We start from the raw sequence: 25,478 nt of genomic DNA, 5'->3' as shown, positions 1-25,478 counted from the left end.
AATCTCCTAACTATTGATAATTGTAGTACACATGTTGATTAATTAATTGACACCCACACACACACACAAACACACCTTTCACCATCCTCCTTGACCAGTTTTGTCATGCTTATTATAATGGATATGGTGAAAACATTTGTTTATTATATCCCAATACATATATCATTTGTTTATTATATCACAATACATATATCGTTTATTTTAATAATAAAAATATATGTATAAATTTTGAAACATTCATCAGATTTAATGAGTGAAAACCAATTAGTCATTGTATTGACAATTAAAATAATAAGATACTTTTTAATTAGTGAGTGACAAGCACAGTTAATCAGGGATTTGACAATTAAAATTATAGTGTATTTTTTTAAAATTAGTTTTCTTATTATGATATATCAGAAGAGCCTTCGTCTTGTTTTCAGTTCCTAAATTGGATGCAAAGTTTTCAAACTTGATGGATTCAGTATAGGATGACAATTGCACATTAGCTTTCTAACCTCTGGCACATTGCAGGTGCCCAGTAATATCATGTTATCTTAATGTCCCATCAGGGACATGATCTGCACATCCTGTTATCCAGTATAGCCCCACTCATGGCAATTTGTCATTGCAGAACATACAGAAACAAAGCAGCTCTTTCTTATGGCAGTATTTTGCAAAATCTGAATTTCTGCAGTCTTGCCTTCGTTTCCAAACTATAAATATTTACAGAGACAAACAATACACGAAAAAAGTTTACATACACACTTTATTATCCTATATTTGTAATTAATGTTGGAGGTTAATCAATATTCAGTGCTTAGCTGTTGTTAGTTGAAGGTTGATTGATCCTCTGAGTGCTTTGCTATCTGGTCAAATTCATAAGTACACAGCCCTTTTATTTCTACAAGTATAGGAATAATTCAGCTAGCCCTTTTATTTCTACAAGTATAGGAATAATTCAGCTATATATTACTTGGATTGTGTTAGTGGTAATGAGGTAAGCATTTGTTCAGAAAAGGTGAATCAGCTTCTGTACTTCCACATCATGTGAGAGAAAAGTTGTTTATTAGGATAACTGTTGTTGTGACATTCAAATGGTGACATGCAACAGGATGAAGTAATCTATTGTTGAGGGGAAAGCAAGTCAGTCTGTACTTCCTTATGATATGGGAGATAAGTTTATTAAAAACAAATGCACCAGCAATGTGTCAGTCAAGTTATGCCAGTGATATGTAAAAGTGAATTAGTATACTCCACCATCAGTGAGTAAATAAGCTTCTTCAAGGAAATACCTACACAAAGTATTTATAATGGAAACGGATACGGAGAGTGATAGTGACAGTCTGTTGTTGGTTTCATGGGTAAGATGAGTTTATACTTTCATCTAAATAAGACATTTTTTTAAGATATATTCTTTTTTATTCTAGCCTGGTGTCACTTCTTGTCCATACATTCATACTCTTGTCCACACACAAGACTATGGTTAATGTTTGATTTTTTAAAAATTATATTAAACTGAGTCATCAGGCGTTTTTATATTAAATTCAATGATAGTTTTAAAATTATATTAAACTGAGTCATCAGGCGTTTTCATATTAAATTCAATGATAGTTTTAAAATTATATTAAACTGAGTCATCAGGTGTTTTTATATTAAATTCAATGATAGTTTTATAATATTAAATTGTTTTTTATGGGGGGGGTTGTTTTACTTTGTAACTACTGTATACAGTCACAAGTTCAGTCCATTGGCACAAACAACATAGACATGTGCTGTTAGATCAACAGACCTGTGCTGGCAAATAAAGGTCTATGTAGACATGTGTTGGCAGATAAAGGTCTTTGTACACACATGCTGGCAGATAAAGGTCTCTGTAGACATGTGTTGGCAGATAAAGGTCTATGTAGACATGTGCTGGCAGATAAAGGTCTGTGTAGACATGTTGGCAGATAAAGGTCTTTGTAAACATCATGCTGGCAGATAAAGGTCTGTGTAGACATTTGTTGGCAGATAAAGGTCTTTGTACACACATGCTGGCAGATAAAGGTCTATGTAGACATGTGCTGGCAGATAAAGGTCTATGTAGACACGTGCTGGCAGATAAAGGTCTATGTAGTCATGTGCTGGCAGACAAAGGTCTTTGTAGACACGTGCTGGCAGATAAAGGTCTATGTAGACATGTGCTGGCAGATAAAGGTCTGTGTAGACATGTTGGCAGATAAAGGTCTTTGTAAACATCATGCTGGCAGATAAAGGTCTGTGTAGACATTTGTTGGCAGATAAAGGTCTTTGTACACACATGCTGGCAGATAAAGGTCTATGTAGACATGTGCTGGCAGATAAAGGTCTATGTAGACATGTGCTGGCAGATAAAGGTCTATGTAGTCATGTGCTGGCAGACAAAGGTCTTTGTAGACATGTGCTGGCAGATAAAGGTCTATGTAGACATGTGCTGGCAGATAAAGATCTATGTAGACATGTGCTGGCAGACAAAGGTCTTTGTAGACACGTGCTGGCAGATAAAGGTCTATGTAGACATGTGCTGGAAGATAAAGGTCTATGTAGACATGTGCTGACAGATAAAGGTCTATGTTGCAGGATTTACTGATTCTCCTAACAAGCTGCATAGACACAGATTGGTCAGCACATTGTGCAATGGCAGCCAGGGTCTGTGCACTTTTCACAGTTTGAAGACTTATAAGTGAGTATAGGCAGAAAATAAAAGATGGGCTGTCCAAAATAGGATTTCATCTCTACTAAGATGCAAGTAATACTTGAGGGGATTTTTGCATACTCTTTTGTCGAGTAATTCATTAGAATCTTTCTACCACAAAATTTTTATAATGATTATTATTTATTAATATTTTCATGTTTCTTGAAGTAAAGCAGATTGAAATATCGAAGTGCCATTGTTCCTACAACATAAAAAAAATAATTAAATCTGAACAGTTACATTGAAGTCTTAATGAATTTTAAAATGTTTGGTTTATCCTCCAGAAGCCCATGAAGTTGTTAAGAAACTCCCTAAATTTTACCCAAAACTCCTTGGTTTGTTTTAGTTGAAGATAAAACATTGAAACTGAATAAAATTATAGCCATCTTTTATTTTCAGAATTTTGTTTTTAACATGCAGTATTGTTTAAAAAAATTATCTAATAAATAAAGTGGGAAAAAATTTGGGTGATTCAAAATCACACATGGCACAGAGCATTTTGTCTTATAGAGTATTGTCCCATTGCTGTTGTGGCAGGCTTATTGTCTGGTGGCCTAGTGGTTAGAGCATTAAAAATCCTAATCACACACACACACGCAGCTTCCTCCGGGGCCTGGATAAGCAATTTTTTAAGCCACATCATATGATGTACATAAGTGTATAAAACCAAGTCACATGCTGTAGTTTGCATATGCCTGAAGTAATATATGGAAAAAGTTCAATTTTTATTTTTTTTAAAAAGCTTCTTGAAAACTTTTGGCAGTCATTGAATAGTCCTTGAACAAAAACTCTCCTGGACTGTGTGAACTAAGAGCTTGGTTGCATTGGATAATACCTTCTTTCAGTTAGGTCAGTACAGTCTGGAAAAGCTTTTTTTCTACTGAGATACAATTTAAAATTTTTATGTGACTAAATTCACGGTGTATTAAATTTTTCAGTAAATCCAAAAATTTGAACCAGTTCAAAGTTGGGATCTTTGTATGCCTAAAACAGCATGTGTTAGAGACTCTCTGTAATGTAAACAAGAATGATGTTTCATTGAACTATGAAATTATAAAAATTGGATTTACTTTAAAACTAATGGAAAGTCAACTGAAGGAACTGAGGACAAACGGAAGAGGATATATGAAATTTCTGACAGATTTATTTCTGCTAATTTATTTTCTTAGTTTAGATTTTCTCATATCTGGACTTTAAAAGAGGTTCTGTTGACTTTAAAAGACATCCCTATGATATTAAAAGATGGTTTTTCACAGTGAGATCCACCTAATCCGGATTGAATTATATTAGTGTTAAAAGATATCTTTGTTACATTTATCTTACCTGTACAAAGTAAAGGTGAGTAGATGCTAATCAAACCTGACAGAAGCATTGGTGTTGATGTAGGTATCAGGTAAATGTTTGTATAGTTTTCATTGTAGCTCATTAATAATAATAATAATAATAATAATAATAATAATAATAACAATAATAATATTAATAATAATAATAAAGACTTTATTTAATGAAGGTAACTCAGTTACAAAACAAGCAATCTACCTTGAGGATGTCAAAGATGTATGTACAGGTATACACAGAATGCAGTCAGCCACTCAACATCTTAAACATACATTAGTAATGTACATAGATATTTATTGTAGACCCAGACAAGTTGAGTATACATGCCAATTGTAAACACACTAACAGATGAAGTTACTATCAGTGTTCACTAGTCAAATTCTTGTATAACTCATACTGTTTTGATATATATTTATTAGAAGCAACATTTAAATTTTATTGTTGTGTGTTCATTTGCCTGACCTTATTTAATATGTTTTTCCAGTTTTACAGATTTTTCCCAATTTGTGGGAACAGGTTTATGGTTAATGCTTGTATTTAAGTTGGCAATATAATGTGAACTGCAGGTTAAAATTTGCATTTAAGGTTATCTTGCTGGTTATAGCATGCATTTAAGGTTGGCTCTATGTGGACTGCAGGAGGTGTAAGTTTGTACATAAAGTTTTGTTTATGGCTTCTTTGAAAGAAATAAGCATTTGATTGAACTCGTGTGCCCTAAATATCATGTATCTAACCTTGTTCAGTACCTTTTTAATGGCAGTTTTACCGATTTCCTCACAGTTTAAAATGATAAAGTGTTTTGTTGAAGTCAATATTTAAGGTATACTGTATGTTAACAGTGGGTTCAAGTTTGTGTTTCAAGATTCGTTGTTTCATAATCAAGCAGGATCTCAGCATTTTGCTTCTTTGTACTGATATACTTTTTCTGCTCTTTCTTGTTTTTTTTTTTGTTTTAGTTTTTTATGTATAGAAATACTGATTTGTGGTATAATTTTTTGTGAAAAGCATGAGATTAAATTTTTTTCTTTTTACTTGGACCACTCCGGTTAGAGCATCTGCCTCTGATGCGGGAGGTCCTGGGTTCAAACCCCGGCTGAGTCATACCAAAGACTTATAAAAATGATATTAACAGGTGCTTTGCTTAAGTTACTCAGCATTAAGAGGTTAGTGTTAGGACTGGTTAGTCTGGTGTCAGGATAATGTGACTTGGTGGGACATCATGCTACATGTCTGCGACATGATGCCCCAGTGCTAGACAATCACCATAAACTGCCACACTGCAGACATTGTAGCAATATGACTGCAAAATTGTTAAAGCTACATCAAAAATCCAAATCTCTCACACACACACACACACACTTTTTGTTTGCTCAGTTAAGTCTTAGTATTAAAATCCTCTTTTAATCTTGAGGTCAACCTTTTGATTTACTTTTAGAAAACACAAGCCATTTTATTATGACCCATGGTAAATGTGATTGAAGCATTTTGTATTTTTGTTTTTGTTTTCTTTAATGGCACTTCAAGCACATTAATGGCTACATCATGCCAAGGAAATTTAAGCTTTCCCAAGGACCCACAAGAGGCTGACAACCCAGACTGACCTGGTGGGTATTGAACCTGCAACCCTTGGATTATGAGTCTTAGCATGCTACCATCTTAACTACCATGAATCTGATTCTATGTCAGTCTGTCCATCTCTCCATCATAACTTGTTTTATATTTGGATTATTTGTGGTTTTTCAGGCACACTATTTTTATAGGGCCTTTGAGTTGAGTGTGTGGATCAAATATATAGCGAATCAATCTTTTATGGCAAAAGTAGGACACTATGACTTATATTTCAAGCTTAGTGGTTTTTACTTTTTGCATTGGGATCTAAATTGCTGTATGACTTGAATGTATAGTCATGTGGATATATTTTATGATCCATTATGTTGAGTACTACATCATCATATCAAAAGCAGGTCACAGTGGTTTTCTCAATCTAGGTCATTTATGCATAAATTACTTTGAGATACGAGTTGTGTTAGTTTCTCAACCAGTAGGTTTATGCTTATTTGTATGGATACTCATGTATGTATAATACCATCATTCCAGGAGTAGGTGACAGTGACCAATAGTTATGCTTCATTGTTTTTCTCAAAGTTATTTGTTTGGGATCAGTGTCTTGCATAATATTAAACCTACAGGTACATGGCACTGTCAGGTAAGTCTTGCCTTGACCAGCATGGGTATGTGAAAAAGCATGCCAGTTGCTTCTCTTGGGTCAGTGGTTATTTGCAGGCTTGATTCCTCCATCAAATATACTGGCTGCTATGTGTAGCCTATCATGCTGAAAAATTGTGTCAGACCCCACAAAATCAAACCAGACCAAACAATGCACTGTATCTGTTATTGATCATGATGGGTAATAACCAAACATATTCCCAATTTGTTCATAATTCTTTTTATCTGCTTTTTTCTGTTTTGTTTAAATTCCAATGCAGTATGCCTGGTTAATTGTGTCCCTAAAGGAAATCTGTTGCTGTCAACTTGGCTTTTATGATGCTTAATTGTTATTATGAAAAAAGTTTTTTTTAAAAGTATTTGCATAGCAAACTAGGGTTTTGTACTCATAATGTTACTTGTTATGCATTGTCTGCAGTACTAGGCTTAACTGTTCAATCAATACACATAGTCAGTAATACCAGGCTTACAACCCTTCAGCCATTACACATAATAATATCAGGCTTACAACCCTTCAACCATTACACATAGTCAGTAATACCAGGCTTACAACCCTTCAACCATTACACATAGTCAGTAATACCAGACTTACAACCCTTCAACCATTACACATAGTAATACCAGGCTTACAACCCTTCATCCATTACACTTAGTAATACCAGGCTTACAACCCTTCAACCATTACACATAATAATACCAGGCTTACAACCCTTCAACCATTACACATAGTAATACCAGGCTTACAACCCTTCAACCATTACACATAGTCAGTAATACCAGGCTTACAACCCTTCAACCATTACACATAGTAATACCAGGCTTACAACCCTTCAACCATTACACATAGTAATACCAGGCTTACAACCCTTCAACCATTACATATAGTAATACCAGGCTTACAACCCTTCAACCATCATTTATAGTCTGCATATAGGCTTAACCCTACAAACATTATGTATTGTATGCAATACCAGGCTTAACCCATCAACCATTATGTATTGTATGCAATACCAGGCTTAAACCTTCAACCATTATATAATGTATGCATTACCAGACTTAAACCTTCAACCATTATATATTGTATGCATTACCAGACTTAACCCTTCAACCATTATATATTGTATGCAATTACCAGGCCTAATTCTTCAGCCGTTATGTATTGTATGAAATACAAGGCTTAATCCTTCAAACATTATGTATTGCATGCAATACTAGGCTTAACACTATGGTTTTCATTTGGGAGCCATATCAATTGGTAGAACATGAGACATGTACTCCAAGGGTAGCAGGTTAAATAACAGCTCCCTTGATGTGTCTTTAGAAATGCAGTTAGCTCCCATTTTGTCAGCACGATATACCCTGTAAGTACTTTCTGAAAAGTGCAGTTAAAGCCACTTCCATTTTATTACTGACACCTCACTTGTACTCACAGATGTAGATGGAAAGATCATATTAAACTGATTTTGATAGCAGACACCTACATGAGGAATTTTTCATTTTCTGTGAAGCATATTATTTTCATCATTTTACAAGTACACCCTTGGATAGATCATGCATATGATGTATATTACATGTGTTATTTCAGTCTTATCACGACGGAAAAGTAATTTACCAACACATTAATATTATAGTCAACGTGAATTTGTTGTCTCCAGCTTCTTTTGATGTACCTGTTCCATGAATTCTCTCCAACTACATGCACTAAGTGTTGTATTTTAGTTATGATAAACAGATGTCAAGAATGTATAACAGGAGTAAGGAAGCTACAAGAATATGATGGGAACTAATCAACCTATTACAGTTTTTTCCCTGAGCAGCAGGATCAAGTTTGAGGGATGTTTTATTTTTGCACAAAATATAATATCAGTAGCATCGAAATAGGTGAAAACAATTTGGTTTTACATATGATAACATTGTTCAGTGTTTTCTTTCTTTTTCTATTATTAAACTCTTGTTTGTCGATTTTTGCTGTCATTCAGATATGATTGGTCCAGGTTTTCTTTCAGCCTTTCTGTTAAGTAGTATTTTGTTGAGAGAAGTTGCTGGTCAATTAGTACTCTCTCTCTTTGTTATGTAATGATAGATTGTAATTGATAGTGATTGAGTTTGGTCACATATTGTTCTTACATATTGTCAGCCTGTACAGTGAAAAATGAGTAGCATCATGGGTGCCACATCAATCCCATTATTGAACATGATTGTCCACATTTTTGTGGTTGGTAGGTATTGCAAATCAGAGTCATGTTCTATAACCAGTTTTTGTTTCCAGCAAATTCTTGAACCCTGCAGTTAAATTAATCTGAATCTAACCCAAAAGACGACGACAAGTATTACTTTCCCAGTCGAAACAGCTTATAGGCGTCCATCAGTCTCATTTATGATAAGACCTTTTCAAATCTTAGTGGGTTTTTGTTAGTATGATATCTTTGTAACCATATCCTTCTTATGCAATGTATGAGGAAAATTGGTATATAAACCTATGAAACACAAGACTTTTTGACATGCTAGTGGCATTTGTGGGTGAGATATAGTGTTCCACTATGTCCTTGTTATGAAATGTCTTAGTAATAACTGGTATATAAGCCTATAAAACGCAAGCCTTTTTAAAACGCTATTGGCTTTTGTTTGTGAGATATGTTGTTTCAATATAGTCTCATTATGAAATATCGAAGGAGTAACTAGTATATAAATGTAGGAAAGATGAGTCACATAGGAACAGAGTTTGCTGAACACTTTATTTTCTTACCATATTGTGGAAAATTTGCATGGTAAAGGACCAACAGATTTTGCCCAGATTATCTCGGGAAACATACGATCCTAACCGACATACATACATATCAGTGAATTGAACTTCAGAATTACGTAAGCAATATCAGAGTATACGTTTTGTACTTAAAACAGCACATGCTATTTAAATCTGTTTTGACTGTGGTATCACGTGACCATCTTTATGTGAAATTAGTCTTCATCAAAACTTTCATAAATACAGCTATGGCTTAGGCTTTATTAATCCAAACTCTGGACAGAATGAGGGTAATTAAATGCTCCTGGTAGGTAATCTTTAATCTCTAGTAGTAATCTTTAATCTCTAGTAGGCAATCTTTAATCCATGTGCTTGAGAAAGCTTAGTTATAGATGATGACTTGATAGGTCTATCAGATTTATGTACATGTATCAGACAGATTTATGTAAATGTATCACATTTATGTACATGTATCTATAGACAACATTATTTTTATACTTTTTTATTTGCCTTAAGTAAAACTTCACATTTTATCAGTCCACCACACTTTTAATTTTTGTTGTCAAATTCTGTTGTGTAATATTACTTTGGAGTGACTAAATATCAGAAATGGCAACAAAATTTTTAATATCTTGCCCAGTAGCTATTGGTACTTAATTCTGTAAGGCATTTGGGGTGATGCATGTTGATTGCATCTGTAAAAGCTGAAAACAACAATGGAGAGCTATTATTTCTTACTGTTAGAGGTATTTTTGAAATTGTCATTTTTATCTCATTTCAGGACATAGATTACTCCAGTGATGAGAATGAGTTTGAAGGTAAATTACATTACTTTTGTTTTCTGTATTTATTTATTTTATCATAATTGTCTGCGCAACAAACTGTACAAAAAATTTCATGTTTTTAAGAGTGTGAATTAAACAAAAAATTTATACTATTTAGTTACTTGAATGGGTCAAAGGTTGTTTATATGTGATTGATTAGTTAGTATGTTGTTGATTATTAGGTATGTGATTAATTATTCAGTATGTAATTGATTATATATGATTGATTATTCAATGTTATTGATTATATATAATTGATTATTCAGTATGTGCTAGATTATACAGTATGTGATTGATTATACAGTATGTGATTATGTGATTGATTATTCAGTATGTAATTGATTATATTTGATTGATTATTCAGTATGTGATTGATTATATATGATTGATTATTTAATATGTGCTTGATTATATATAATTGATTATTCAGTATATAATTGATTATATATATATTTGATTATTCAGTATGTGATTGATTATATATGATTGATTATTTAATATGTGCTTGATTATATATAATTGATTATTCAGTATGTGATTGATTATATGATTGATTATTCAGTATGTGATTGATTATACAGTATATGATTGATTATGTAGTGTGTGATTGATTATTCAGTATGTAATTGATTATAGTTAATTGATATGATGATACAAGTTGCCTTATTTATTTCTTTATATACAGAATGATTCTTACTGCCACACATGGTGCATGCCATACAAGACATAATACCCACAATGACTTAGTTAGCTCACATCTTTCCAAACCAAATTTGTTTCCAAAGAGAGCATAAATTTTGTATAATTGCGTTTCAAGTGGAGCAAAGAAGCTGTTAAATGTCACCATGAATACCCAGTTTTTTTAGAAAGCTATGCATGCCTGCTGTCTCATCGCTATTTACATTCATGAGATTGAAACAAATCAAACATTTGCAGGGCTTTTTTTGCGAGACCATGTTAGATAGAAGTGGAGTCTATGTGAGACCATGTTAGATAGAAGTAGAGTCTTTGCGAGATCATGTTAGATAGAAGTGGAGTCTGTGCGAGGCAATGTTAGATAGAAGTGGAGTCTATGCAAGACCATGTTAGATAGAAGTGGAGTCTATGCGAGACCATGTTAGATTGAAGTGGAATCTATGCAAGACCATGTTAGATAGAAGTGGAGTCTATGCAAGACCATGTTAGATAGAAGTGGAGTCTATTTGAGACCATGTTAGATAGAAGTGGAGTCTATGTGAGACCATGTTAGATAGAAGTGGAGTCTGGCTCACTCTTAAAATGAACTTAAAATGTAACTGAAAAAGATGGAGTCATCTTTATCCAAAATGCTGTGTTGGAAAAAAAAATTTGTTGTAGATTTCATGTAAAGGAACTGAGAAACAGTCACTGCCATCATACACAGCTTGAATAGGCACTTAAGACCCAGGCATTAATAGGCCTTATTTTTGTAGTGAAGATGACAACCTGGCTTACTACAAAACACAGGCCTGACAAGAAACCTATCACCAGGCACATACATCTGAAATCAACTGGTTTGCAATGATTAACTCCATGCTCAACTTGCTCCTGTATGTCAGCAATTGGAGCATAGCCTAGAAGCCTCTGTTGAGAACCAAACTGACCTCATGTACCTGACTGAGCAGCTTAATACTCAACCACCAGTGCCATAGCTGCTTCCGTTAATCTCTGTCTTATGCACATTCCTATCCATGTCCACACTGCTAAAAGACCATCACAAGCAATTCTTGGATCACAACCAGCATCTTCCAAGCCTCATATTCCATAGCCATATAAATATCAGGAAGCAGGTTGTTCAAGAGACAAACTTCATGCAGCCTAAATGTCCTAGAGACCAGCCCTAACTTCCAGATAAACAATCAGGCCCTCCCATCAAGGTATGCCATGTGGGAGACCATTCTCCAAAGCCCTTTTCATTAATGATACTCCATTTTCTAAGTGTTCCCAATGACAAAATGCGAGGACCAGTTTCAGATCACCTCCCTAGCTAACTATCATGCAGAAAATGACACCATGCATGCCATGACCTTTTCTGATATTGCTGTTGGAGGAACACTTTGTCACTTGATCACAGAATGGGAAAGACGGGGCTTATTCATGAGACCCCTGCATATGGTGACCAATCCCACTGTCAGTTGAAACCTTTTGCTCTGGACTAGATGACAGGCTCATGACCCTTTTATTTCTAGTCCCAGATCTGGAAGCCTGGGTATTTGATACCCTTTTCTTTAACTGGAATTGGTCCTGATGTATACACTTTCATCTTATACCCCAGATTCCCAAAGTCTTGCAGAAATTGAGGGAATCCAAGTGCCAACTAATCCTGACTGCTTCCATCCAGTGGGAAAATCATGGATCAGTGATGTCCTGAATCTAGCAGTAGATTAATTCCCAGGAAAATCCTGCCTTCCTATATGCAGAAACAACCCTACCTAAAGATTTTCATTTAAAACAAGCCCTTGCAAAGATATTATTGAAACTGAAGAATTGTAAATAGCAAGAGGCCCATCTGTACCAAATTTCATCAGGGGCTCGGGGGTGCAGAGTTGTTTAAGGTACTCATTTTTGCAGATCACTGTGAGTGTGTGAGAAAGCTTGCTTGTAGCTTCCTATGTGTCACTGTTTTCCTGGCTTCTTCTGCCAGCAAAATATACTGGCTGCCTTTCATAGCCTATTCTGTTCTGAAAAATGGCATTAAACCCTCAAACCCACAGTGATATCTTGAATCTTTTATAGTTTCACCCTGGAAATGAAAGTGGGTAATGGTTGGATGCATGGACAAAGGAAATGGACAGTAAAAGTGTTGAAATAGAGGAATTGGGAATAGCTAAAGGCTTATTTTGATAATTAGTCTAACACGTGTGCAGAATGTTATTGAGATATCTTGAAAAGTTTTCTGAGGTTGCTATGGAAACAAATGCATGATGGATCAATGGATGATAGGATGGGTACATGGAATCCAGTTCTATATCCCTTGGTAACTTTACTGGGCAGGGTATATATATTATTACTCAGCTGTGCCTTTAATGTGTCTCATGAAAATCATCGAAGTCAGAAAGATATCCTACACTTTGCAGTATATGGTATTAATAAAATATGTACACCTGCAAGAAAAGTGCCACTAGCTCAGTTGTCTTGTCCATCAAATTGGACAGAAATGTTGCTTTTTGGATGGCCCTAGGAAACAAAATGAAAATTTCTACAATGAACAAGTCATTCTACCTGACTGTCTGTATTAAGAGAATTATTTTGACTGTGACATCATTATCAAATAGGAATGTTTTCATTATGGGGCTGTTATTTCAAAACTGTCCAGTTGTCTAAAACACTACATGTACATATATTATAAATTACTGTGATGATTGTACTTATTATACTATGCTATTGTAGTTATTACAATATACTAGTGTAGTTATTATACTATGCTAGTGTAGTTATTACAATATACTAGTGTAGTTATTACAATATATTAGTGTAGTTATTGTAATATGCAAGTGTAGTTATTACAATATACTAGTGTAGTTATTACAGTATACCAGTGTAGTTATTGTAATATATCTGACTGAAGGTCTGAACATGAATTGTCTTATGTAGGTATCCTCAGTTGCCTTCTGTAGGTATCCACAGTTGTCTTCTATAGGTATCCACAGTTGTCTTCTGTAGGTATCCACAGTTGTCTTCTGTAGGTATCCACAGTTGTCTTCTGTAGGTATCCACAGTTGTTTTCTGTAGGTATCCATGGTTGTCATCTGTAGATATCCATGATTGTCTTCTGTAGGTATCCATGGCTCTTTTCTGTAGGTATCCATGGTTCTTTTCTGTAGGTATCCATGATTGTCTTCTGTAGGTATCCATGGTTGTCTTCTGTAGGTATCCAAGGTTGTTTTCTGTAAGTATCCACGGTTGTCTTCTGTAGGTATCCATGATTGTCTTCTGTAGGTATCCAAGGTTGTTTTCTGTAAGTATCCACGGTTGTCTTCTGTAGGTATCCACTGTTGTCTTCTGTAGGTATCCATGATTGTCTTCTGTAGGTATCCATGATTGTCTTCTGTAGGTATCCACGGTTGTCTTCTGTATGTATCCACGGTTGTCTTCTGCAGGTATCCATGATTGTCTTCTGTAGGTATCCACAGTTGTTTTCTGTATGTATCCACGGTTGTCTTCTGTAGGTATCCACAGTTGTCTTCTGTAGGTATCCACAGTTGTCTTCTGTAGGTATCCAAGGTTGTTTTCTGTAAGTATCCACGGTTGTCTTCTGTAGGTATCCACTGTTGTCTTCTGTAGGTATCCATGATTGTCTTCTGTAGGTATCCACAGTTGTCTTCTGTATGTATCCACATTTGTCTTCAGCAGGTGCAAGCAGTTGTCTTCAGTAGGTGTATACAACAGTTGCCTTTAGTAGGTGTTCTGTTTCGTCAGTACAGAATGTGTACACATTTGTTCTTATTAAGTTTACACAGTACTCTTCAGTAGGTGTAGACAGTCATCATCAATATTTGTACAAATTTATCTTTATTAGGTGAACATGGTTTTCTTCAATAGGTGTAAACAGTCATCTTTAGTAGGTGTACATAGTTCTCTTAGAAATAAAGTTTAATTTGATATGTTCACCTGGGGCAAGGATGAATAAATCAGTAGTGTACATCTACAGTTATTTTTAGCAGTAGGTTTAAAGTGTAGCCTTCAATGTAAGGCATCATTGATATTTACCATGGGAATAAGTAGTGCTGTCACACATATTCCTGGTTGATTGACCTGAAGCTAGAGGCCAAATTGTTAAGAATATCTCACAGTGTTTGTAGGCTGGGCAAATTGACACCATTGCACTGTTTAAAGACTAACTGCTTGAACTCATTCACCCCTGTAGAATTTTGTCATTTTTGCCTGAAATGCCAGTAGAAAACACATTCTTGGGCTGCATCTGACTACATCCAAATAAATCTACTTCCAAGATATTTTCAGTTAGCCTGATGTTTAGTTGTGTTAGAAATGTTGTTTTTCATTGGCTATTTTGCTGACACATGGACAGAAGAGTAAAAGTTGGAGTTCTTTTTTCTTTTTTTCTTGTGCTGCTTATTGGACCCATCATTTTCATGTCCTGGCCACTTTTTATTCCAAATCCCCAACTTATCCTACTTTTTGCAAATGCTCGCCCGTTTTTGTGCAGTTCAGACCAGTCTGCCTTAGATCTGAATGCAAAGAGTAAAAAACTGACAATGGGCAGATTTTTGCTGTAAAAAAAGTCAGGTCTTAAAATGTGTTTTTTTTTTCGTTTGTATTTTGTAATGCGAGTAGAAAGTCCAGATTATTTGTATCATTGTAGAGTAGAAAGTCCAGATTATTTGGTATCATTGTAGAGTAGAAAGTCCAGATTATTTGTATCATTGTAGAGTAGAAAGTCCAGATTATTTAGTATCATTGTAGAGTAGAAAGTCCAGATTATTTAGTATCATTGTAGAGTAGAAAGTCCAGATTATTTAGTATCATTGTAGAGTAGAAAGTCCAGATTATTTAGTATCATTGTAGAGTAGAAAGTCCAGATTATTTAGTATCATTGTAGAGCTACATCTACTTTTCTGTAATACCACCCACTCTGGTGTATCTTAAATGACCTTGACACTGCAGGGCTCCGAAGTAGGGTACTACCTCCTGATGAACAAACATGGTGCCAGGGGTTAATGAGTTAATTATACCATATTTAATGTAATGCCTTATTTTCTTACTGAAGTATATCTAAGCATGCTTAGGGTTAGGGTTAGGGTTAGTAAGTTGTATAAGCTAGTAAGTTGCCTTTCTGCTCTGAATACTTCTATACTGTTTCCTTTCATGGTTTGGCTTGCTTTGGGGCAGTTTGATTAGTGCCAAAGCAACTGCAGTAAAGTGACTTGCCCAAGGAGAAAACATGGTAGCTGACATGGGCTGATACAATAGTAGGATCTGAACCTGCACTGCGTTTGGCACACTAACCACAAATCCACCGCATCTCCTTAAACTTATATTTTTCGGTGGACATGTGCAGACACCAGGCTAGACATAAAATATTAACAAGAGTACTGTAAATAGCACACTAACCAAGATGTGTTCTTCAACTAAACTTTCTGTGCAGAAGCCATTATTTTCTTATTAAACATGTTATGACCTAGTGGGAGGTCATAGGTTCGACCCCGGCCGAGTCATACCAGAGACTTACAAAAATGGTACTAACAGCTGCCTCGCTTGACATTCAGCATTAAGAGGTTAGTGTTAGGACTGGTCAGCCTGGTGTCAGGATAATGTGACTGGGTGGGACTTCATGCTATATGTCTGCGGCATGATGCTCCAGTGCTAGACATCACTATAAACTGCCACATTGCAGACATCATAGCGATATGACTGAAAAATTGTTAAAGCTATGTTAAAAATCAAAATCACATTAAAAAAATCACCAAACTTGTCAAAAGTTATTGAAAAACATGTCTGTGACTCATTCATGTCGTATTTAACCAAGCACTTGCTGTTACACCAATCAATCAGGCTTTAGATAGAAACATTCATGTGAGACTGCCTTGAACTCCCTAACTGATGGCTTGAAGCACTTGACCAAGGTGGAATAATAGGATCTGTATTTGTAGATTTCAAGAAAGCTTTTGACATAGTGGATCATGAAATTCTTTTGAAGAAACTGAAAATCTACTAATGTGATGAAAGCACAGTTAGATGGTTTACTTCATACTTAAGTCAGAGAACAGATGTTTATGTAAATAATGTTCTGTCTGAACCTGGAACAGTTAGATATGGAGTAGCACAAGGCTCGATTCTAGGTCCATTACTATTCATTTTATTTATTAATGACCTACCACTGTTACTAAGGGACTCAAAATCATCTACAGATCGCTATGCAGTTGACACAACATTGTCAGACATCCAAAACACAAAGCATGAACTTGAAATTTCTTTACAGAATGCCCTAAACAAACTGGACAACTGGTGCACATGCAGTGGCATGGTAGTGAATACTGGTAAAACTAAAATATTACTTATCTCAACACGGCAAAAAAGGAAAAATCTTGATAGTGATGAACTATGTCTGACATGGAGGGATAAAACTTTGCAAATGGTCTGTCATGATAGACTACTTGGTGTTTTGGTAGATAATAACCTATCATGGACTGAACATAACAAGCATAACCGTAAAAAAGTCAATTCAAGTTTATGGCTTCTCAGTAGGATAAGACATTTTCTCCCTGAAAGGCACAGAAAACTATTTTATAAGGGGCTCTGAGTGGTCTAAAGCACTCTCTGTTATGGATCACTGCCATCTCACCTCCGTCTGCATGGGTTCGAGTCTTTGATTCGGCCAGTGTGGGTATGTGAGAAAGCTTGCCAGTAGCTTCTTGAGGGTTGGTTGTTTTTTCCAAGGATTACCCAGGTTCTTCCTCCACCATTAATACTGGCAGCCATGTATAGCCTATTGTGTGCTGAAAAATGGCATTAAACCCTACAAGAACAACACTATTTTATAACAGTTACATACAACCCTATTTAGACTACCAGTACTGTAATAAAGTATGGGGGTAATTCTGATGATAAAAACATAGCAAAGCTGGCACATCTTCAAAAAAGAGCATTTGGGCTAATATCAATCCAGAAAGAAAGCAAGGACAATTTAGCTGGTAAGTTAAAAATATTATCTATTAAAGACCAAATCCATTGGAGAAAAGCCAAATTAATGTACAGGATATCCAGTAATAGTGCTCCTGAATATTTACAATCACTATTCCAGTATAGACTACCTGGCAATACTCCCCACCTGTGATCCATGTCTACCAAACAGTATAAAATTCCCAAACCAAATAAGGAATTATTTTTAAAAAAGTTTCCAATACTCTGGAACTTTGCTATGGAATAGTATTCCAGTTGAGAATAGAAATGCCCACTCTATTTTCTTCCAAACCCAATATATCCAGGGCTTCAGAGATGCAGCTAAAATAAATAAATTCTTTTGTATGAGGGCCTTAAGATAGATTAGCTCTTAGCTAATTGTGTTACCCTCTTTAAATAAAGTCATTATTATTATTATTATTGACAGATCTTGATATGGCATAGACAGATCTTGATATTGTTATGGCATGGACAGATATTGATATTGTTATGGCGTGGACAGATATTGATATTGTTATTGCATGGACAGATCTTGATATTGTTATGGCGTGGACAGATATTGATATTGTTATGGCATGGACCAATCTTTATATAGCTTTGATATTGATAGACCTTGATATATTTATAATATAGACAGGTATTTACCCAGGCTTCACATTTAATTTGGGGGTCCCAAGTTTGGGTACATGAGAAATCTTGCCAGTAGCTTCTCATGGGTCAGTGGTTCTTCACAGGGTTTTCCAGGGTTCTTCCTCCACCAGATATACTGGCTGCCATGTATAGCCTATCTTGTGCTGAAAAATGGCGTTAAACCCTACAACAACATTTAATTTGATTTATAGTTTAAGATACACTGCACCTAGGTAAATTCTGATGTATTTTGCAAAAACTAAAAATAGAATTTCTAATATTTCAAGCATGTATAGTTTCATGTAATCATAGGGCAAAAACAATTTAACATGATTATTTGTAATGAATAAATTACAGAGATGAGAGTTACTGGTACAATGGATATAGTATAAAATCAATATTTTATTGATATTAATGCTGCAAAATCAAAATTTATGTGAATTAATGATTGATTGAATGGATGTTATCTGAACTGTACTTATTCAACAACATTTGCATGCTCAGTTTCTTAACAAACTGAAAAAAGTTCTTCTCCTAAAACCTTGATTTACAGTATGCTGCCGAAAAACAAATTTCATTGTGGAACTTGTACGGCCAAGTTGAATTCGGTAGTTGCTAAAATGTTTTTGGTCTTGCACTTGTACTGAAGAAAAAAACTGGGGAGTGTTCTGCCATTAGGTCTCATGCTATCACATAAAACACTATAGGATGTACTGCTTTTGATATCACACTTTTACAGAAGAAAAAACACTTGATAGGGTGTTCTGCATTTTGGCTCTCACTAGTTGAGATGAGAAAACACTTGGATATTCTACTTTTTGGTCTCACACTAGTATAGAAGAGAAAATACTTTGATGTGTTGCTTTTTAGTACAGAAGAGAAAACACTTGGATATTCTGCCTTTTTGTCTCACATTTGTACAGAAGAGAAAACTAAGATTCTCTGCTTCTTGATTTCACAACATCAGGATGTTCTGTTTTTGGTCTCACATTAGTGCAGATTAGAAAACACCATCTAGACTGTTCAGCTCTTTTGATCGTTAAGTATTACAAAAGATTAACAGTATTACAAATGAGTAACAGTGCTACAAAAGAGTACCAGTGCTACAAAAGAGTAACAGCATTACAAAAGAGTAACAGTATTACAAATGAGTAACAGTGCTACAAAAGAGTAACAGTATTACAAAAGAATAACAGTATTACAATAGAGTAACAGTGCTACAAAAGAGTAACAGTATTACTACTACAGACAAGAAAACATTATATCTGATGTTATTTATTTTTTCTTCTCCAGACAACTACCTCCACCGATCCAAGCTCAATAGCTGGGAACCAATGGACACAATTTTTGTTAAAAATGTCCGTAGTGATGGACCAGCTAGAATAGCAGGATTGAATCCAGGAGATCGTATTCTGTCAGTGAATGGTGAGCCAGTGTCTGGAAAATCTTACGCACAAGTGATCAGCTTAATTCAACAAAGCAGTGGTGATCTGGAGCTACTGGTGGTACCTAAGGACGAGGATATTCTACAACTGGTATGAGATACAGTCAGACCGCTTTGTGTGCTATAATAAAAATAATAATGTAAAAAGAATAACTACAAATGGCTTACTATCATAACTATTCACACCATTTTACAGCGTATTCCAACACGTGCACACAAGCATCTGCATGTGTATGCACACACGCACATATACCTTCACGTTCTCAGATGATGACCCAACAGTCATAATCCAAATTTATAAAATTGTATGATGTGGCTTTCTGCCAGGATTGCATATATAAAGTTTGGGTATGAAAGACTTGTAAAAGTCATTGTAATTGCTGTTTAAAAAAATATATATTTTTGGCAAGCAATCAGTAGTCATTCCAACACTCAGATATGGAGACACATATAACCAGTATATTTATATGAATCAGTACTCATTCCCACACTCAAATATTCACACACACCACCCAGTATATACAAATGAATCAGTACTCCCACACCCAAATATTCAGACACATACCACCCTGTATATACATATGAATCAGTACTCATTCCCACGCACAAATATTCACACATACCAACCAGTATATACAAATGAATCAGTACTTCCACACCCAAATATTCGGACATGTACCACCCATTATATACATATGAATCAGTACTCATTCCCTCACCCAAATATTAAGACATACCACCCAGTATATACAAATGAATCAGTACTCCCACACCCAAATATTCAAACATGTACCACCCAGTATATACATATGAATCAGTACTCATTCCCACACTCAAATATTCTCACATACCTCCCAGTATATACAAATGAATCAGTACTCCCACACCCAAATATTCAGACACGTACCATCCAGAATATACAAATGAATCAGTACTCATTCCCACACCCAAATATTCAGATACATACCATTCAGTATATACAAATGAATCAGTACTCATTCCCACACTCAAATATTCACAATACCACCCAGTATATACAAATGAATCAGTACTCCCACACCCAAATATTCAGACACATACCACCCAGTATATACATATGAATCAGTACTCATTCCCACACCCAAATATTCAGATACATACCATTCAGTATATACAAATGAATCAGTACTCATTCCCACACTCAAATATTCACACATACCACCCAGTATATACAAATGAATCAGTACTCATTCCCACACCCAAATATTCAGACACATACCATACAGTATATACAAAAATGAATCAGTACTCATTCCCACACTCAAATATTCAGACACGAACCACCCAGTATATACATATGAATCTGTAGTCCCACAATCAAATCTTCAGATTCATACTAACCAGTATATACATATGAATCAGTACTCACTCCCACACTCAAATCTTGATAGATAATAACCCATATTTCGTTTCTTTTGCTTCTTGAGGAAATCCATGAAACAAAATATCCATGAATATTCATTTTTTTTATCAAACCACAAAATGTTATTCCTATGACTTTAAAGTGAATCACTGTAACCCAATTATAGTTCTTGGCAAATGGGAATATCATATTTTTGTCTTTTTATGCATCATAATTGCACAGCCATTGCTGAAGCATCTCACTACATCTTTCCCTCGACAATTCATGCACATTGGGATCCAGAAACATAGACTGCACTAAGAACAAAGGCACAAATTACCAAGGGACCTCTGAAAAATGAAGAAAGGGGTGCCATCTTGGCTATAAGACCCTGGGGTGTGGGGGCTGATGGAGCTGTTTAATGGCTGAATACTCATTTTATTAGCACGTTGGGAATAGTTGATAAAAAGAAATTTGATTCACTGAGTGAAACTCAAAAATTTATGATTTTAAAGCACTATTACATGTACATGGCCTAATGCTTGGAACCAGATAGCACTGATAACAAACTTATTTGCTTCTTGAAGGTCTTCTGTTCTGATGTTGGTAAAGTGTGTACTTTTCTCTGGAGTCTCCAGATTGCATAACCTCCAAGGCCTCTGAGTAATGACATCTGAATCATCAAGCACTTGGTATAAATGTGTTGTACAATTATTATAAAGTAGGTTAAGTTTACATTTGAATTATGAAGAATGTTTCAGATATGATAATTTGTAATTTTTTTCCAGGCCTATCAGAAATCAGGGCAGTCGTTTGATTCTCAACTGAGCCTAAGTAATAGTGATAGCAGCAGTAGTACGGGACACAGTGGTCACGTGATTAAAGTTCATCCTCAGTTCCAGCATGGATACACCTCACTCTCCTCTGACAGCCCTGCACAAAATACTGCCATCAAAGTAGACACATCTCGGTATCGATATGTTCCCTCCCCCTCTCTAGACAACATTTCACACTCATCATATAGCAGTAACTGGGGTGAGAAAATTATTTCGATGTCTGCAAATTCGATTGAAGGTAGAAATCCTGACAGTATGGAGGTCAGGTTGTCTGACAGAGAGCGGGACAGAAGTGCATGTACATTAAAATCTTCCACGTCGTACACTTCAGGACTGAGTGTTTATCGAGAACCTCCATACAAAACTAAGGATGAGTCTATTAGTAAAAATGTATTCTTGGATCGCAAGAGAGAATTTGAGAGCCGAGCAACTCAGGAAAATGTCAACCCACAAAATAGAACTTATTCTTTTGGATTATATTTCCCTGTGCAAGGGAACAGGGGAAGTGCAAGCACAGAAAATGTAGCCAGGTCTACTGTTCTTATTCGGCAATCTCGTGAGAATGTTCTTCAGTCCAATGACTCACAAGAAAATATAGCAAAGCAAGGAAGGACAGTACCAGTGGAATACAGATATAGTGGCAGTGGTGATTCCAATGGATGGGAGAAAGTTAGATCTCAAGAAAGTTTACTTCAGGAATCTGGTGATTCCTGTGTGCAAAGTAATTCAGTTCGGCATAGTTTGCCAGATTCAGGGGTGCAGATATGGACATCCCCATCAAGACGTTTAAGTGAAGCAAGCTCACCGGAAAACATAAGTCTTCCTGAAAGTTCTCGTAAAGATATTCACTCTACGAGACAGTATGTGCCTGTGATCTCTCAAACACCAGTGTCTCGGAAGCCAAAATTGTCAGCTAGTGTGGACAGTATAGACCCACACTCTAATATTTACCAAGCTGAACAACAGTATCGCTCATCCATAAGTCGTGCCCCAGATCAAAATCTGCAACCACGGACATTTGTGGTAAAATTTAGTGAAAGTTCCAAGGATGGTGGCTGCAGGTCAAGTCCAGTTCCGACTTCGCAGTCATATGGAGCAGCCTTTGCTCTCACAAAGTCTCCCACAACTACACAAATTGAAATTCGACAGAAGGATCGTGAACCTCGCATCCTAGTTTCACACAGAAAGCAGCAATTTGAAAAGGGTGAAACTCTTATGTCTCAGACAGCATCAAATATTAACAGATATAAAACTGAAATAGAAAAAATTACTACACGTGGTAAATTTGATGGTGTAGCAGCCAGGCTGGCTTCATTTGAAAAACAAAGCAGCACAGAATCAAGATCTAGATCAAATACACCCGTTTCTTCTTCTAGTAGCTCAGGAACAAGATCGCGAAGAGTTTCACAGGAACGTTTAAAATCTCCCGAACCTTCCCAGAATTCCCAGTCTCAAATAAGCCAATCGCAGTATCAGGACTCTGCACCAATTAGAATTTATGTCTCGCAAGGAAATTCTAGCACATCTGGAACTCCCATTGTTGAAATTGTGCCAATGTCTGATTCTCGAGTCAGAGAAACTCCAAAGCCATTGTCACGGCAATCAACGGATGTGGAATCAGATGGGTTCTCAGACCAGGTGGATTCTGAGCACATGGGCAACAAGCCAGTGCGGAAAGCATCCTTCTTGTCTGCAGTCAATGCTCCCTACAGTAGATGTAAGTCAAAAAATATGTATTGATCTTTATGTGAATTTGACTCTGTTGTATAATGTGAAATGTCTAATAATGACACTGATAATTATCTCTATGCAGTAGCTGTGCAAAAAAAGTTCATGTCCTTTCTTCTGACAGGTTTCGTTATCTACTTACCACAGTTCCAGTATATACACTATAATTATATCCATTTGTCTGTTCTTTTTAATTAATTTCATATGAGTCGGTATAATGTTTTCTTTGCTCTTAAATCATCACATATAAGGGTTTATTTGATTCTCATTAAATGACTCAATTAATCCAAAATGTCTGTACCAATTAGCGCTCATCCAAGCAGATACATGTATATTCTTCCAGCATGAAGTTATTTTATTCCAAAATTTGGGTAGGACAAATAATCAATGTTCCTCAGATGCCATTTCAGCATTTTCACACAAAAGCATTATTAACTTTAGGTTTTCACAAAGTAGTTGTTACTATGTTAATTATCTAAGGTAATTAAATGAAACATTTATGATTCTTTTCAGTTAGGAAAGATAAATTCAGAATGCAGATAAAAAATATTGATTAGATTATTACTTGGAAAATAAATATTTTTTAACTTTTGTGGATCTAGAGTCATATAAAAACAGGTTCATTTGTGAAGAAATTTTCTCCCATTAGCACTATAGGACATGGCCTATTTCACAAACTCTCAATGCTAGATCAGGTCTGTTTATATTAAACCCTGAAGTTCTCTCCCTTTGCTACTATAAAAAAGGCCTCTTTCATGAGTCTATAATGTAAAATCAAGGTCCATTTATATTCAACCAAAGAAGTTATCTTGCTTTAATACATGGCTTTTTTTATTTGGTTTTTAATGCAAAACCAATGTCCATTAATATTCACCCAGAAATTGTCTTCCTTTAGTACAACAAGACAAGGCTTGTTTACTGTATCTTGAATGCCAGATCAGTATCCTTCCATCCCTTTTTCAAAGACTTTAAGCTGCCATGCTGCATCTGGGAGTAGTTTGATTTGCTTTTCAGCTTGCTTTGTTTTTTTTAAATTGCAGTCTATGGGGCATTTGTGGCTTAATGTTATTCTTTTGTACACAATTTCTTTTTGCATACAGTGGAGAATATTGTTCCATTAACCTTATGTACAAGTTGGCAGACCAGAAATGTGAATTTGGAAAGTCAGCATATCAGAAATTAAATGTACAAAGTCGACAGATCAGAAATCTAAGTGTACAAAGTCTGCTGATATGACCATAAATCTATGTGCAATGTATTATTGTTTGTACCATCAGGAGGACCTGATAAATTTATGTGCAATGTATTATTGTTTGTACTGTCGGGAGAACCTGATAAGTCTATGTGCAATGTATTATTGTTTGTACCATCAGGAGGACCTGATAAATCTATGTGCAATGTATTATTGTTTGTACTGTCAGGAGGACCTGATAAATCTATGTGCAATGTATTATTGTTTGTACCATCAGGTGGACCTGATAAAACCTATGTGCAATGTATTATTGTTTGTACCATCGGGAGGACCTGATAAATCTCTGTGCAATGTATTAATGTTTGTACTGTCAGGAGGACCTGATAAATCTATGTGCAATGTATTATTGTTTGTACTGTCAGGTGGACCTGATAAATCTATGTGCAATGTATTATTGTTTGTACCGTCGGGAGGACCTGATAAATCTATGTGCAATGTATTATTGTTTGTACTGTCAGGAGGATCTGATAAATCTCTGTGCAATGTATTATTGTTTGTACTGTCAGGAGGACCTGATAAATCTATGTGCAATGTATTATTGTTTGTACTGTCAGGTGGACCTGATAAATCTATGTGCAATGTATTATTGTTTGTACCGTCGGGAGGACCTGATAAATCTGTGTGCAGTGTATTATTGTTTGTACTGTCAGGAGGACCTGATAAATCTATGTGCAATGTATTATTGTTTGTACCGTCGGGAGGACCTGATAAATCTATGTGCA

General features: G+C 35.6%; 1 protein-coding gene across 9 annotated transcripts in view; it reads left to right on the top strand.

Annotated features, from left to right (window-relative positions):
• LOC149779677 (rho GTPase-activating protein 23-like) overlaps positions 1–25,478 on the top strand; it is a 199,693-nt gene that overhangs the window by 119,424 nt on the left and 54,791 nt on the right. For 8 of the 9 annotated variants that reach the window (XR_016415698.1, XM_089940508.1, XM_089940506.1 and 5 more), the window contains 3 exons: positions 9,784–9,820; positions 19,409–19,650; positions 21,729–23,493. Coding sequence is in view for 8 of the 9 variants with exons in the window: in XM_089940508.1 (XP_089796634.1) it covers positions 9,784–9,820; positions 19,409–19,650; positions 21,729–23,493 (2,044 nt within the window). In the remaining variant the exon portion in view is untranslated. Of the gene's footprint in view, positions 1–1,085; positions 1,344–9,783; positions 9,821–19,408; positions 19,651–21,728; positions 23,494–25,478 lie in introns of those variants that run through there. The other variant, XM_089940507.1, reaches the window with a different exon arrangement.

Source organism: Sinohyriopsis cumingii, chromosome 17 (assembly GCF_028554795.1).
Source record: "Sinohyriopsis cumingii isolate HCF-2022 chromosome 17, ASM2855479v2, whole genome shotgun sequence".
NCBI lineage: Eukaryota > Metazoa > Mollusca > Bivalvia > Unionida > Unionidae > Sinohyriopsis > Sinohyriopsis cumingii.
This window is presented reverse-complemented; position numbering and strand designations above follow the sequence as displayed.